This window comes from Melanerpes formicivorus, unplaced genomic scaffold (genome assembly GCF_026170545.1).
Source record: "Melanerpes formicivorus ecotype bairdi unplaced genomic scaffold, bMelFor1.0.p_v2 SCAF_4, whole genome shotgun sequence".
In the NCBI taxonomy this organism is placed as follows: Eukaryota; Metazoa; Chordata; class Aves; order Piciformes; family Picidae; genus Melanerpes; species Melanerpes formicivorus.
In genome coordinates this window covers 8,276,977-8,294,217 of record NW_027142356.1, presented here as the reverse complement: position 1 = coordinate 8,294,217, position 17,241 = coordinate 8,276,977, and the positions used below count along the sequence as shown (strand labels likewise).

General features: G+C 40.8%; 1 protein-coding gene across 3 annotated transcripts in view; it reads left to right on the top strand.

Moving 5' to 3' along the window:
• Positions 1–17,241, top strand: part of TBCK (TBC1 domain containing kinase) — a 97,717-nt gene that overhangs the window by 67,161 nt on the left and 13,315 nt on the right. For all 3 annotated transcript variants that reach the window (XM_068136873.1, XM_068136875.1, XM_068136876.1), the window contains exons 23-25: positions 237–412; positions 14,206–14,381; positions 17,062–17,221. In XM_068136873.1, the coding sequence (XP_067992974.1) occupies positions 237–412; positions 14,206–14,381; positions 17,062–17,221 (512 nt within the window). The remainder of the gene's footprint in view (positions 1–236; positions 413–14,205; positions 14,382–17,061; positions 17,222–17,241) is intronic.

Below are 17,241 nucleotides of genomic sequence, written 5' to 3'. Positions count from 1 at the left end.
AACAAAAAACCATACCAAAACAAGCACAAAACCCAAAGCAAAAATTCAAAACATGCTTGTTAGGTTCTCAAAAGAAATTTCAGAGTTTGTTTAGTTTTTTGTTCTTCTTTAATTGGAAAATATTTTTTTTAATTATGTGCTCGGGGGGGGGGAGGAAGGAGAAAGACAGAGGTATATTTAGCAATGTTAGGTTAATTGACTTGATGCATTTATTTTGTGTTTAAATCCTTGATCAGAGATTGACATTGAGCGTTGTGTCCGTGAATCCATCAACCTGTTCCGCTGGACGCCCAAGAGCGCTACCTACCGGCAGTACGCGCAGCCTCCTCGGCAGGCCGGCGAGAGCAACAGCACAAGGACTTCCATGTCCTGCTTCTCAGCAGACTACCAGGAAACACCTCGAAGTGACCTAGTGAGTGACTTGGGAACTGTGGGAGGTGAACTGTTCAGATTGTGTGTTTCTCCAGCCCCAGGTGGTTGGGGTTGGTTACTTTTTTTGAATTTGGATAGGGAGAAAATATCCACTGAATCTCAGGTACTGGCAGTTATGTTCTGACTTCCAAGCACAGGGATTTGACACATACTTCAGATGTTCAGATTTGCCTGTCAGCCAGTGCGCAGTGTTAGAGCCTATTCCATGTTGTTACATCTGCTGAACAATCCAATGCGGTGAATGAAAAATAACTGAAAGGCTGCTGGGTTTGGGGGTTTTTAACTTTAGTGCTTTGAACTTCAGCTTCTTTGATGTATGTGCCAATAAAATAATTTCTTCTTGTGCTGGATTTCTGCCTCTCCCAGTTCCTGCTCCTTTGGATCTGCCTTTTTTGTTACTATGACAGACCAATGTTCATGAATCACCTGCACAACTACAAGAAGACTTTATCTTGGGAGGAAAATAGCAACAAGAATAGCTTGCCAGTGATAAATAGGTAACTGGAAAGTGATGGAAGCTCTTTCCATCTTGGCATGTCAGGTTAAAGCTATGGCTCAAGTTATTTTGAGAGGTACTCTGAGAGTTACACCTGTGTTTGTCTTGGCAGGGAACAACTAGTAGTTAAGAATGTATATGCATGAAGTATTCCATTTAGCAGAACCTGATAGTTATTTCTCTCATCACATACCCCATCTTGAAGAATGGTGATTTCAAATGATTCCTTTCCTTCTTCTCAGCAGTTTAATTTCTGCAGTCTCTTAGAAACTAAACAAGTTGGGGTTGTGGTTTGGTTTTATTCCCTTCCATGTTCTCCTGCAATCAGACTTCATTCACATTACAATAATATGGGAAAGATATATGCACCTGCCATATCCATGTGGCCAGTTCCAGTAGGTTTTAGGCTTCTCATCTGTTTTTTTTTGTAACTACTAAGAAACTTAGACATGTGTTGTCACTCAAGTGTGTCTTAGTTTTTAAGTAACTCTTAAACCTGTGTCTGAGACGCAGTCATTTTCTTGAGTTTTATTTTAATTTTTATTTCGTTTCTGTGGCTGCATCTTCTGGAAGCCTTAGACACTAATCCAGGACTCAAGTGCTAAACACGCAGATACAGGACAAAAGGAGATTCCAAAGAGAATGCAGAATTTTTGAAATAATAAATGAATGTAGAAGGACATTTGGGAAGAAAAACTATATGTCTGCTTGTTGTCCTACACATTGTAGCTAACAAAATGGCTGCTGCGCTGTTCTAGAGAGATGTAGAGAGGCTTGCTGAAAGAGCTTAAGGCTATGCATTCATAGAATAATTCAGAAAGGACTCTAGGAATTTTTACCAGGTGACTTCCTACAGAAAGCAGGCCCACCACTGAATTTAGATGGGGATTCCCAGGGCTTTTCTCCATCAGGTCATGGAAACTTTCAAGGAAGGAGGTTATGCAGTCTCTCATGGCGGCCTGACAGTGCTAGCAGTGAAAATATTTTTGTGTGTGCTAGCTTTTCTTAATGTTATGATGACAAGAGAGTAAAAGGACAAGTCTCCTCAGGATGTACATGTGCATTTCTGAGTACAAGTGAGAGTGAAGGGACTTGGAAACAGCAATGAGGGAGATGGGAGGAAGAAGCAGAGTTCTACTTAACTGATAAATAAAGATTTATATTTTGTGGCAAAGATAACAATGCATTATTTTGGGTCAACAAAGTTTCTTTCAGTGTTCTTCCATTTTCTGAAAATTTTTTGTAGTGTTTTTAACTAACAGAAGTTATGTTTGTAGCTAGTAGCTAGTCTCATCCATCCCACAATTTCCAAGAAATTAAGCTAATATATTTGGTATGTTACAGAGAAAATAAATACCATAACCTTGTCTTTAATTTCTACTTCTTTCTTCTTAACAGCAAAGCACTTTTCTTTTATTGCAGTGTAACTGGTGGTTTAGATGGTTTAACTTCTTTTTTTTTTTAAGCTCAGGTGTATTGGATCTTGGGTTTTTTAGCACATCATTTGGACCAGTGTTGTGTGATTTATGTAGAAATATGTGAACATATTCTGACTTTTTCTGTAGCAAATAGGAAACTAATTTCATGGACACCTGGATGATAAGGAATTTGATTCATAAGTCAAGTTATAGTCTACAAATATGTTTGCTCTTGTGTGCTGCATTTTTGAGTGTCAGAATCGAGACAATTGAACATGTCCAGAGAAGGGCAACAAGGCTGGGGAGAGGCCTTGAGCACAAGCCCTATGAGGAGAGGCTGAGGGACCTGGGATTGTTTAGCCTGGAGAAGAGGAGGCTCAGGGGTGACCTCATTGCTGTCTACAACTACCTGAGGGGTGGTTGTGGCTGGGAAGGGGTTGGTCTCTTCTCCCAGGCAACCAGCACCAGAACAAGAGGACAGAGGCTCAAGCTGTACCGGGGAAGTTTAGGCTTGAGGTGAGGAGAAAGTTCTTCACCGAGAGAGTCATTCATCATTGGAATGGGCTGCCCAGGGAGGTGGTGGAGTCGCCGTCCCTGGAGGTGTTCAAGAGGGGATTGGACGTGGCACTTGGTGCCATGGTCTAGTCATGAGGTGTGTGTTGACAGGTTGGACTTGATGATCTTTGAGGTCTCTTCCAACCTTAGTGATACTGTGATACTGTAATTTGAGTTTGATATATACAGGCAAAGTATGTTGTGGTTCTGTCTGGAGCCAGAATTCAGATTTCAAAAATCCTATATAAGAGAAACCACATCTTGCTTGTGACCAGTTCTGCACTTCTGGATATTTGTCTTGATAAGATGACACTTCTCAGGGTTTTGAGCAGTATTAAAAGAAATGCAATTGACGTTATTGGTGACATACACTGTTTACACCCAAGGGTGTTGTCTTTGATTTTTTTACTCTTAGTCTTGCAACTATCTCTCTCTCCAGACACATGTTCTCCTGCTGCCACGGGGAAACTTTTTTGTAATTGAGAGCAGTGGAATCTGAGTTCAATCTTTAGCATGCATAGTAGCCTTTACTAGATTTTCTAAAACACCATTGTGCCCTTGCTGGTCAGTGTGGCTCTTAAAAAATTACTTTGCTGTTTCCCCTGCTATTTAGTCAGTCATTATTTGGACAAGCACTTCGCACTGTTTTTGTATCTCAGGTTTTGTATGTGTGGGTGACCTCTATATCTGAATGTACAGAGGGTAGGAAACAATTCCTCTGTAAACAGAGCCGTGGGTTTGCTTCCAAAGGTAATTTATGATTTCAGCATCACAGTATCACCAAGGTTGGAAGAGACCTCAAAGATTATCAAGTCCAACCTGTCACCACAGATCTCATGACTAAACCATGGCACCAAGCACCATGTCCAATCCCCTCTTGAACACCTCCAAGGACGGTGACTCCACCACCTCCCTGGGCAGTCCATTCCAATGATGAATGACTCTCTCTGTGAAGAACTTTCTCCTCACCTCGAGCCTAAACTTCCCCTGGTCCAGCTTGAGACTATGTCCTCTTGGTTTAGTGCTGGTTGCTAGAGAGAAGAGACCAACTCCTTCCTGGCTACAATCACCCTTCAGGTAGTTGTAGAGAGCAGTAACGTCTCCCCTGAGCCTCCTCCTTTCCAGGCTAAACAATCCCAGCTCTTGCATCATTAAGTGCTTAGTGTATTTAATTTTAAACACCAGCTGTCTCCTACTCCTATATTTGTATGTTCCTTTTAGGCTGCTTCAGTTTATTTCTTGAGTGCTTTTTATTGGCTACTTAAATGTTTGTGTGTGTCTGCATGTTACAGTGATTTGGTTAATAATAACAAAAGAAGTATTTGCCCCCTGGGTGAGCACTTTACTTCCTAAATCAGCAGCCAGTAGAACAAAACTGTTTTGACTCTGTCACTAGCATTGCTTAGTTTTCATTTTAGGGGCATCTGTTTACCGCTTCATAAACAGGCTTGGGTGCTCTCTTTCCTCCTGGACTTCTGTTGTTGCTTAATCTTTTACTCTTTCAGCCAGTAATCAATATTTCTACTGAGATAAAATCTCAAGGAGGAAATAGTTTCAGAGTGAATGAATGTACATCTAAAGTGATTTTGCATGTTTCTTTTGAGGAAGACCTAATGTGAAAAATAAGAGCAGGAAAACCCCTGTACATTCACTACTGATTTCCAGTAGCAGTCAGCTCAAATGTGTGTCTAATTTTTTCTTGACCAGTACACTGGTATTTTATTTTGTTTTTCTTGCTCCTGCTTAATCTTGCCTTCATACCCTGAGAACTCCCAAAGTGTTTAATGTCCAGGGGTCACAGACAAAGAACACTTGTCATGTAAGAATGCTCTGCTATGCCTGGATATCTCTTATTAGATACATTCTCTCCAGGTACCTGCATACCTCTAACTAAAAGCAAGAGATTGATGCAGTTTCTTTGATAATCTTAAGTGCAGTGGGTGGACTCCTGGAAATCCCTCATATAATACAGTTATACCTTCCTCATTGTTTTCTATCACCAGTTCTGTTTTTTAAGGTTGGGTGTGCCGGGTGAATGTTGGGGAATGAAAGCATTCAACTGGAGAAAAGTCTACCAGGTGACTATTAATGCATGCACATAGCTGAATGCCACCAGTCCAGTTCAGCTTTTCTTTTTTGATGAAGCAGAAGAAATACCTAAGTGAGAAGGCGGCTTAAAGGCTTGATGAAGCAGGACAAACATGAAAAACAGTTTCCTAATGGTAACTTTGATTTGCATATAATCAAGGATAGCTTCAATGAGAGACTTCTCATAGATGAGAATTCAGGTGGTCTGGAAATAAATACACCTGCACTCAGTTGTTTTTAGTTTCCTGTATGTACCTAAGATACATTGATCCAGATAAAGTGTATTGGCTAGGTTTAAAGTAAGACCTTAAATAACTGCTGTGTAAAGTCCATCTATTCTTCTAAAAGAACAATGAGCAACATTTCAGTGTACAAGTTAGGCAGTGTTCAAGTGCAGTGTCCATCCTGTTTATAAGGGCTGGTAAATATATTCTGTCTCAAGGGTCTTCTGACTGCCTTGACCCATTTCATGTTTGGTTTGTTCTGGTTTTGTAAGGAATTTTTTTGTTTTTCATTGTTGTACTTAACAGAAAGGTGTTCCTCAAATTTATCTGTAGTTCATGTCATTCAAAGCACTACCTGAGCAAGGTCTGAGTTAATGCTCCTGATATATTTTGCATGTGCCTTTGATGCTTCTGTTTTTCTGGTTGTAGCTGCCAGCAGCTTGAGTGACAAGTTTGGTTTATTTGTCTTTTTTGAGATGAATTGATTAAAATACTCTTTTTATGTCACCCTCCTCTGAGGGAATAAACAATTCACCATTTAATTAGGCATGTTATAAGCTCATCATATTCTGGCAAATATTTTTAGGAATTGTTGAAAACTTCAAAACTTTCTTTGTGTATTTGTTAGTTTTTTCAGACTTTTTTGATACTTGGTAGCCAGGCAGCCAGCAACCCAAAAATGGGGAGTGTAAGGAAGCATTTCTTTCCAGTGCTTTGGTTCTCCAAATTAAATTAGCTAAAAAGGCCTTTTTTAGCAGTTTCTTTACTCTCCCCTGTTTTAAAAAAATATTGTGTTTTGTTACATTTTAGGACTTCTCTGATAGAAGATAAGACATTAAATCAATTACCAGTGTGGGTAAGACATGAAGTATATGGCTCATGAAAAGAAAAAGCCCATGTTAAATGTTAATTTAAGAGTCTGTAATTAATGTTGTGGTTGGGGTTTTTTTAACTTGTAATATAAATAGTAATTCTTTTAACTGAATGTAAGCCTATTGAAACAAATGTGCTGTGTTTTTTTCCTAGTTGAGGCAGAATTCAAGGAGTATGTTTATAATGATTTGAATATTATTTATATGACACTCCAGTAGTTTGTTAGACACTGACTTAGATCAAATGGAAGGATTGTAAACATATTTTATACTGGGTTGGTTTTGGAGTCTCCCTATGAACATAGATGGGTTGTTGGAGCAACCAGAGCATGCTCTGCTGCTGCCTTAGGCTCAGGTTCTGGATTTGCTGATTGTCCATCTAGTTCTTCCTTACAAGCCTTTTCCATTACAACCACTTTGAAGTTGAAAGCTGGGTGTATTTGACCTTTTTGACCTCACACAATTGGGATTCCATGGCTGATTAAAAAACCTATTGGTGACATGGGAGGGGATAATTATACCTAAAAATAATTTTTAAAAAAAATAAAAATCTAGCCCTGTCCTCTCTCTGCATCTGTGAGAAATTTAATTAGAAAAATCATAAGCAGTAGGTACTGTATGACAGAACAAGGAATATAACAACTATTGTCACCACCCATCACGGCATGAAAGTTGGCAAATGAGCTGTTTACAAGATAAAGAAAGGATTTGGCCCATGATGAAGTAGTATACACAACAGAGCGATATGCTCAGGTTAGATACAGCTGCTCAGAGTTGTTTTCCCTTTTATGCTCAGTGTTGGCCCCTGTGGCTTGTGTCCTGTAAGAAGACATCTGAAATGCACATGGTAGTGCTGCTAATGTAGTTTAAGGTCAGTCCTTACCAAAGTAAATGACTGGAATATAGAAAAGGAAAATGGAGGATACACAGAATTTCTAAAGTCTTTCTGGCCAGTGTTTAGTCTGCCTGGCCATACTCAATCTGGATCTGAGTTCTGAAAAGTGACTCTGGTTTTTGCTGGTGCTATTCACACTTGCACTGGTTGGTGCCGGTTTTCCTCACAGATGGCTGGTGGGTCATCTCTGTGATAGGTGAGTGGTACTGTTCCATTCTTGGTGTTGTGCAAATTTTTCTTTCCCCAAGTACTGGCTGATGGTAGGCTGAACATAAGCCTGCAGTGTGTCCAGGCAGCCAAGAGGGCCAATGGCATCCTGGCCTGCATCAGGAACAGTGTGGCCAGCAGGAGCAGGGAGGTCATTCTGCCCCTGTACACTGCACTGGTTAGGCCACACCTTGAGTCCTGTGTCCAGTTCTGGGCCCCTCAGTTTAGGAAGGATGTTGACTTGCTGGAATGTGTCCAGAGAAGGGCAACAAAGCTGGTGAGGGGTTTGGAGCACAAGCCCTATGAGGAGAGGCTGAGGGAGCGGGGTTTGCTTAGCCTGGAGAAAAGGAGACTCAGGGGTGACCTTCTTGCTGTCTACAACTCCCTGAAGGAAGGTTGTAGACAGGCAGAGGTTGGTCTCTTCTTTCAGGCAGCCAGCACCAGAACAAGAGGACACAGTCTCAGGATGTGCCAGGGGAGGTTTAGGCTGGAGGTTAGGAGGAAGTTCTACACAGAGAGTGTGATTGCCCATTGGAATGGGCTGCCCGGGGAGGTGGTGGAGTTGCCATCACTGGAGGTGTTCAGGAGGAGACTTGACAGGGTGCTTGGTGCCATGGTTTAGTTGATTAGATGGGTTGGATTGGTTGATAGGTTGGACGCGATGATCTTGAAGTTCTCTTGCAACCTGGTCTGGTCTATTCTATTCTATTTTATTCTACAGCTGGAGCAAAGCCTTATGCTGCAACTGCAGCTTAGTAAGGAGGGATTTGCTTGGTCTCACCAAAGAGTAGTGTCAGTAAACTATTTTTCAAATGTTTCCCTTTAATTATCTTTTTTAATGCACATCCAATGCATAGAGCATGTTGAAATATAGTTGTACACTTCAGAGTTTTAACAATTTCACTGGTAATTATTTATTGGATTGTTCAGAATATGATGTAAAGTTAATGTTTTGTGAGGGATGCTTTAGGATTTTCTCTGAAAAATGTGTGGGATCATCAGATGGTGATCACCTAAGGAAAGCATAATTTCAGGCTGTAGTGGTCCTGAATTTCAGAGTGGCTGGCTGCTTAAAGCCGCTAAAGTCACTGTTGTGACTTGGATTTCAGGTGTTCTAGCACTGACTCCCACTCTTTTAGAGTGGAAATAAGGTGTTTTGGCAACCATTATAAATACCTGCTGTGGTTTGCTGTGTGACTGTATTTCATACTTCTGTAGATAATCCCTTTTTTATTAAAAAAGAAAAAAAATGGCCTCCATCTAAAAAATAAGAAAATAAAAGAAAGAAAGAAAACCTCATTCTTTCTCAGTTGGTACAGGAGTTAAGTACTTCTCCTTTATCAGGCCATCAGAATTCAAGGGAGCAGAGGGAGTCATTCTATTTGCTTAAAACCCAAAAGCAACCCACCAAAATGAAGCATGTAAAGAACAATGCTTCAAGGAGATTATGTACTGCCTTGGTCAAGTCAATTATGAAAGTTATAAACAAAAGCATTTCCATGGAAAATACTAAGTGCAAGCACACTGATAATTACTGGTTTCAGTCATGAAGTCCTTTTAGACGATGCAGCTAAAATCCAGTGTTTTTATTTGGTCTTGTTTTCAGATACATCCAGACAACTGACTCTGCCTGTCATGGAAACTACTTTTTTTGATTAGCAGTGGCTTTGCCTACAGATAGGGGCCCTGAAGTATCCTGTTCTTGCTTATTCCCCCTCTTCTTTTCTACCTGTTGTTTTCATCTGACTGCTCCATTTTAATTGGTGTAAAATAGTGCTACTGCATACAAATACATTTATCCCAGAGCTTATATGATGGGACCATGACATGGGAATTCACTGTAAAAAAAAAAATTAATTAGATTTCTTCATTTATGCTTATTTAAAGTAAACTTGAGCACAAACAATGATGTCTTTGCTACAAACTTTTGTGACCCTTGATTCCGAGCTGGTGAGTCTGCTTTAATCTCTTTTTTTCTGTTTGATCAGTTCTTCAGAAATCTAAGATGGGTTTACACTTTGTCATCTTGTGTCTAGGTAGACACACTTACATTGATTTCAGAAACAAAACAGTATGTTCCAGAAGTATGGATTGACATCTTCCATGAAGCATGTTTCTTTATAAAGAACTTTGAATAGATTATTTAACTTGGACCCCAGATTTTAACTATATTAACTTCCAGACTGAAGTTCCTTTTGTATTTGAATTGCTGCAACAAGTTTTGCTGTCCTCCAAGACATAGGAGGAGAAACCCTGCTTCTGCTCAGATAAAGCTATGCTTTCCATGGATAAAAAGTTGCTTTGTAGCTTTGATGTTTATCTGTTGGGACTGTTAAATTCAAGTTTAGCAGAACTGAGGATACTTGCTTATTTTCTTAAAAAAAACCCCATATCTTCACTTAATCTCTTACAGCCATTTCATCCTGGATATTACAGACTAATGGAAAAATAGATAGGAGCTATGATTGTGCCAGCTTCATGTTCTTGAGCGCTTTAATCTTTCTGAAGCTTCACTTCTAATTTGAGAATGCTTAAGCAGCTTTAATTCCTAATATTTAAAAAACATTAAAAATTAAAAGCAGTAAATGTATATGGCATAGTAATTCCCAGGCCTGTTTGAAAATTAATGGGGTGAGAGGAGTAAGTACTTAGAAATTAAAGAATTTAAGGTGGTGTCAGAGAAACTTCTGGGAGGTAAGCAGACCTCAGATTTCAGTTTAAGCATGCTTTTTTTTTCTCCTTATGACCAACCTGCTGGTGAAGTAATTTTCCCAATGAACAACTTACAGCTGACTAGTCTAAAGAAAGATTCATGCTTGAAGTCAGGATATGCTAAAATAAGTCTTGTCTCTTTGCAGGAAAACAGCAGAAGCAACTTACATAGTAAGATCAGTATCTTAGCATGTCTAGACTTGTGTATACAACTGTGTGTGAAAAAGTGTGTGTGAACCTTTCTGATAATTCCTGCCTTTTTCTTAGTAATGACAGGCAGTTCATCTCTCTATGAACACAGTTCTCAATTTCAGTGCTGAGGCCCTTTCCAACTGGGTATTCTATGAATGAGTCTATGAATATATTGACTAAGCTGTTGTAGCTGTGTAGTGTGTAACTGGACTTTTAACTCTGACACTGTGCTTCACATAGAGCTTTCACCCCTTTTTTCAGAGGAAAAAAAAAAAGTAGGAGGTGGTTGAGTTTTGGTTGAGTTTTGTTGTTCTTGTTTTTTTGAGGAATTATGTACTACATCTGCCTCAAAAAGAGTAAACAGACCACAGCAGAATAATTGAAGGGAAGAAACTAATGTCTTATAGGCACGATATGCTATTTGTACTTAAGTTTCGCAGGGGTTATCCTCATTCTTAATTGTCCTGTTTGTACCCCCCAGAGATATTCAGTAAGTATTGCTAGCACAAAATCATTGTATGTGGGATATTCCTTATGCTCCTTTCATTGTTTAAAGCAAACCAAAAATATTCCTGATGATAAAGTCAAAAAACTGTTGTAAGCAGCTGTCCTGAGATGTGACTACCTGCAACCTAATTTGGCTGGAATCAAAATCTCACTTGGATACTACTGCCTGGTTACAATTTGTTGGACATTAGTAAATAAGAGACTATCAGTGCTAAAAGCTGTTCCTGAGAACAGCTACCCTTACTTTATTTTAAAGTGGACCCTCTACCTTCCTTCACTTACTGTTCCTCACAGCTGGAAACCAATGCCTGCAATGACACAATAAAGCCTAAACAGTGAATTAAATGTAGCAGTCTGGACAAATGTTGAGCCTCCTGTCTGAAATGATAGCCTGCATCTAGTGCATCTCCTTTTATCATAGTTAGCCAGGCTGAGGTAAAGAGAGAAGTCACTGAGTTAGTAGAAAACAGCTGGAACACTCTTGTGGAGAGAAGTAGGAAAGTTATTAAAAGGTTCAGAAGAATCTGCATGATTTGGGTGGTCAGTGGCTGGATTTGGGTCCTCAGAAGCTGGCTGAACTCAAATCCAGTGCCAGCCTACAGGAATCTATAGCAGGATGGCGGTATGGAGGGTTAGTGTGAGGAGGCACATCGAGACACTTGAAGGTGTCCAGAGAAGGGCAACAAGGCTGGTGAGAGGCCTTGAGCACAAGCCCTGTGAGGAGAGGCTGAGGGAGCTGGGATTGTTTAGCCTGGAGAAGAGGAGGCTCAGGGGTGACCTCATTGCCCTCTACAACTACCTGAAAGGTGGTTGTAGCCAGGAAGGGGTTGGTCTCTTCTCCCAGGCAACCAGCAGCAGAACAAGGAGACACAGTCTCAAACTGCGTCAGGGGAGGTTTAGACTCGAGGTGAGGAGGAAGTTCTTCACCGAGCGAGTCATTCGTCATTGGAACGGGCTGTCCAGGGAGGTGGTTGAGTCGCCGTCCCTGGAGGCGTTCAAGAGGAGATTGGACGTGGCACTTGGTGCCATGGTCTAGTCATGGGGTCTGTGTTGATAGGTTGGACTCGATGATCCTCGAGGTCCTTTCCAACCTAAGTTATACTGTGATACTGAGGCCTGTGTGGAAGAATTGACAGCTTGGTGTTAGCCCTATTTAGCTTGTCATGGCTAACAGTTTGTTAGAAAATTCCTGTGGGGAAGTGTCTGAGATGAAATCTAGTTGTTACCAGATACAGCAGATGAAGTCAAACTTAAATATAATTAGGAAAGATGATCTTGTAAGTGCATTCATATATTTCACTTTGCAATTTGAAGGAATTAAATTGGTGTGGTAAAACAGTTGGCAAAAGAAAGAACTGTTTCATCAAGTAAGTCTGAATTAACTGCTTAACAGCAGGGACCATACTACTGTATTTTTAATTACATAGTGTATAAAAGTTTTAAAAAATAAGCATTTGCAACATTTAACTGAAGGGATATGAGGACCTTCTAGTGCAGCAGTTCCATCAGGGTAGCTGAGAGATTAAAGTCAAAAGCCTCGTGTTTCCTAATGTAATAATAGGAAAAGTGGCTGTAGCAGTCCTTTAATTTCCAGGTCTTCAGGTAGGTTTTGCAAACCTGGTATTCCCAAGGACAAAAGCCTAGGGCATGCTGCAGATATTTTAACTTATTGCTTGTAAAGAGACTGAGTTTGACCCTCTTGAACAAGCTGGAGGTTTCCCTCATGCTTTATTTTGAGTGAGTCAAGGTAACTGGTTTAGGTGAAATAGTACTGGCACTGAAGATATTCGACACTGTAAAAGAGCCTCTGAAGGAAGGTGGGGATGCAACTTGACAACTCTCACAGTTTTCCTAACTGTCTTACAGTGACCATATTTTAGTTTTGCTGCTGTGGGTCAGAGATTTCTGTGTGTTGGTGTGGTGGTATAGGCTGGGTGCCGGCCCCCTGATGCTGCTGCACAGACCACACCTGGGATGTCCCAAGGGGTGGGCCCAGCCCAGGGGGTGGTCACAGGAAACCAGGTATTTCATTCCCATAATGCCCTCCTCCCCTATAATACATCAACACGGGGTCTTCATTTCCTCTTTCAGCCTTCGCAGGTGCCTAGGTAAAATGGCCTGAGCTGCCTCCCTTGGGCTTGCCCAGGCCCGAGGCTGGGTTGGGGGGGAAGAAAGAGCCCTGGGGGGGTTTGGGGTGTATCCCCAGGTGGGGATGGGATGTTCTTGGGTATGTTTTGGGATATCTCTCTCTCTTTGTCACAGTGCTTGTGGTTTTCTGTAAAACTTCCATTGTTTTTCCATTGAAACTTTCCACCATTTTAGCGATCTGTTTATCTGAGTCCTCCTTTGCCTGCGGTGGGAGAATTGGTCTCCCAAACCACGACAGTTGGTAGTTCATAAAAGTGCAGGATTTTTAAATTAGCTGTTACTTAAAATGAGGAAGGCTAATTGTTTGAGGATTTTGCTGAATTTAGATATGCATGAGCCTTTAAGACTGAAGTGAAGAAATTCCAGCACGTAGGAAAATTTCTGAGGTAATTCACAATGACAGCTTTCTTAGGAAAACAGTTTTGTTATTATCAAACCAGTTGCTTCAGATGGGTGGTGGTATGTGTTGTATTGTCAGCTGTCCCATCCTCCAGTTTCCCTGTTTCCCCATTCCTAAAACCAAAGAACAAGTTCTTGCAAGACTATTTCTTACATTTCTAGTGTCCTGATTTGTGCCTAAGTCTTTGGGCTGGGGTAACACCTGGTGTTATATAGCTTTGTGTCTGTTAGAGGCATCCCTGCTGTTTGTCTCCAAATGAGCTACCCTCCTTTCTCTTTCCAAGCACGAAGCCTTTCAGCTTCTTTCAAGAATCACAGAATCACCAAGGTTGGAAGTGACCTCAAAGGTCATCAAGTCCAGCCTGTCACCACAGACCCCATGACTAAACCATGACACCAAGTGCCACATCCAATCCCCTCTTGAACACCTCCACGGATGGTGACTCCACCACCTCCCTGGGCAGCCCATTCCAATGGCAAACGACTCCCTCAGTGAAGAACTTTCTCCTCACCTCGAGCCTAAACTTCCCCTGGCACAGCTTGAGACTGTGTCCTCTTGTTCTGGTGCTGGTTGCTTGAGAGAAGAAACCAACTGCTTCCTGGCTATAACCACCCTTCAGGTAGTTGTAGAGAGCAGTAAGGTCTCCCCTGAGCCTCCTCTTCTCCAGGCTAAACAATCCCAGCTCCCTCAGCCTCTCCTCTAGCTAGAGTGCTCTCTAGCCAATTTACTTAATTTCTGCTGTTGAGAAACCTTGAGTAGTGTGTCTGCTGCAGCCACAGTGAACAATTCACTAGCAAATTACAAACGAAAGTAGTTTGCACAGATTTTATTTTTTTTACAACTACAACAGAAAATGGAGCTACAATCAGCAGGTAGTCATTTGGCACTGCTCTGGAGCTTTTCTGTATGGATAGTTAAACCACTTCAGAGCTACAAGGAAAAGATCTGTTTCTGTCTAACTGGGTTGTTACACTTGGAGCTAGTCAAGTAAGTAGAAGTTTCAAAGAGCACCATGTCTCTAATTCTATCACCTCTAATATTAATTTTCTTCTTTTAAAGTCTAGGGATTCCATCAAGTTGGATGACCTGAAGGCAGAGGTGTCACCACGAATTTCAGCAGAAGATCTGATCGATTTGTGTGAGTTGACAGGACCTAGTCATTCCAAAACACCTGTGAAGAAAACAAAGCCTAGCAAGCCAAAGCTGCTGGTAGTGGACATTCGTAACAGTGAAGAGTATCCTTCAGATTTGAGTGCTGGCCTTGCCAAATCATGCTTATATCAATTACTTCCTCGTTGTGTGCAGGCAGTGAGATGTTAGAATGTTAAATAATGGAAAGCAATGTGGTAGAGGTACAGTGGAAGGACTGAAAGCAATTACTTTTTTGTCATGGGGTGGCCTGGTTTGCATAAAAAAAAGAGGACAAATGTATTCCTGCCTTCCCATTTTAAATTGTGGGTCTAGCAGGCTTTCTACCAGTAGCCAGAGTGCTTTAATGCTGCTTTTTTTTAATGAGTCAGCAGACCATTTAATATGACCAGTATTTTGGAAGGCTTTGAGTGAGGCTTTTCAATTAAGTAGAAGGGAAATAGAGAAAAGTCGATAGCTGGTGTGCTTTGGCAGTCCCTCACTGGAAAAGCACTCTGTGCTGGGTTACGATCTGGCTGGAGGGCCAAGCCCAGAGAGTGGTGGTGAATGGTGCCACATCCAGCTGGAGGCCAGGAGGGGGTTGGTCTCTTCTCCCAGGCAACTAGCACCGGAACAAGAGGACACAGTCTCAAGCTGCACCAGGGGAGGTTTAGGCTTGAGGTGAGGAGAAAATTCTTCACAGAAAGAGTAGTTAGGCATTGGAATGTGCTGCCAAGGGAGGTGGTGGAGTCACCATCCCTGGAGGTATTCAAAAAGGGATTGGACATGGCACCTGAAGCCATGGTTTAGTAGTCAGGAGGTGCTGGGTGACAGGTTGAACTTGATCTTTGAAGTATTTTCCAACCTTATTGCTTCTATGATTCTTCCTCCTGTCATGTGAAGCAGCCATGTGACTGCCCCAGCTTATGTCCTTTAATCAGCTTATAATCAGAGAAGTCTTAAAGTATCTTGAATCTGTTAGGGATGCTGCCCTGTCTACATATTACTCAATTACTCTTTTTCAGTTACACTGTGGAGTTTTTTTTTTTAATTAAATTAAAATGACCATTTCAAGGAATTACAGTTTTATTGTATGCCAAACTTGAACCTGTAGCCTAGTCTGCTGTGTGGATAAAACAGACTGTTCAAAGTTATTTTTTCTTTCTCTTGCATGCATTAATGCATCAGCCCAGGGTTCCAATTAAGTAGAGATTTATGTCTGACTAGCTTGACTTTGTTTTCTGGAGTCCTTTACTCTCAGATCTAGATTGCTGAAAATGTGATCCTTTTTATTCAAAAACTAATATAAATGCAAGCTGTTTTCTGAGAGGTTTTTTTATCAAGGGATAATACTTTCTTAGACTCCAATTTGAAAGAGGAGTCCCTTGATTTGAAAACTACAAACAGTTATTGTTGGTGCATAGAACACTGATATTACCATGTTATGTTTCTATTTCTACATGCATCATTCTGCTACTATTTATTTAAGCTACTTCCTAGAAGTGGTCTGGGAAGGTGCAGGAGGAGAGCAGGTAGCATAAGATGCCTAGACTAAAATCATTGCACTGAAAGGCAACGATCTGTGTACAGGAATGGATTTATTTCTGTTACACTCAGGATCAAGGGAAAGTTGTTTGCTTAAATGTTTCTACAGCTTTCCTAATAGCTTGATAAAGCTATGTTTTTTTCCACAGCCGTGTTTTTACCACACTATAACAGCGATGATCATAAAGCTGAAACCATTACTTAAATCATGAGAAGTGAATGCTAATATTAACCCAAGTCAATTAAATCCAGCCTACATTTAAGGCAAGGATTCTGAGGTTTAATTTAAACCAGCTCTCTGCAAATACAGTAATAAAGAGTGACTAATCTGGATATTTGGCATTGTGTGCATGTTTACAGAGCTTTTCTGTTTCCCATCTTTTCAAAACTCTTCTTGTTTATTGTTGAGGATGAGAAGTGTTCCAGGCATGAGTGTGCAGTCTCTGAAAGTAATTCAGAGGTTTGTGAAGGTCATGCTACATTTTTGAATTCATAAAAAGCTAGACAGTAGTGGTTCAACTTAATTTTTATTGACAAGACCTTCATATTCAATATTTGCTTGTAAAATCTTATTGAACCATCATGCTTTGAAAGTGAAACACAACTAACCATATCTCAGAGTTGCTGGCACTCATCTATTGTTTATATTTCAATACCCAATACACATTTGCTGTAAATGGGACTGCTGATAATGTATGTAATACTCATTGTCTGGGAATCTGAGTGCGTGTACATGAGAATTTCAGTTTGAATCAAAATTTTAGGGTGCTTGCAGGGATTGGCAGGAGGTTTAAGGAATTTTTCCTGTAATCCATATCTAGTTTTGATTATCACTGGAAGTGCTTGATTCCTTTTGCATAAAAATACCCTGAAAGGGCTGCTTCCGCTGCTTATTGGTATTTAGGCCCTGTTATCAGACCAGAGATGAAGTAAAATCCATAGTTGTCTGTTCTGTGGATAGTCTGTCCTTGGCATGAAGTGTTTCATTTAGCAGATCACTTTCTGTAGTGCTGTGCTGTGTCCTTTATGAATCAACTCTTCGTTCTGTCTCCTTTTGCCTAGTAGTGTCAGTTGGTGTTTTCTCCGTATGATTAAATGACATTTGTCAAACTATGCAATAGTGTTGGACTTTTGTACTATCATCATGGCAGCCAGGATGAAGAGGTTCATCTTACAGGTGTGCATGTAGCATGTACTAGGGTTTTCTCTGCTTTTCAGGCATCCTTAACTGATCTTCCTAAGCTTTAACCGTGGCCACATATCTGGCAGCATCAATGTCCCATTCACATCAGCATTTACTGCAGAAGGGGATCTCATACAGTGCCCAGCAACTGCCACACTCCAGAGCTTTAAGGGAAGAGTTGTGGTGATTGTAGGAAATGCAGTAAAGAACACAGCTGCTGTAAGTATATTGCTTTTTAC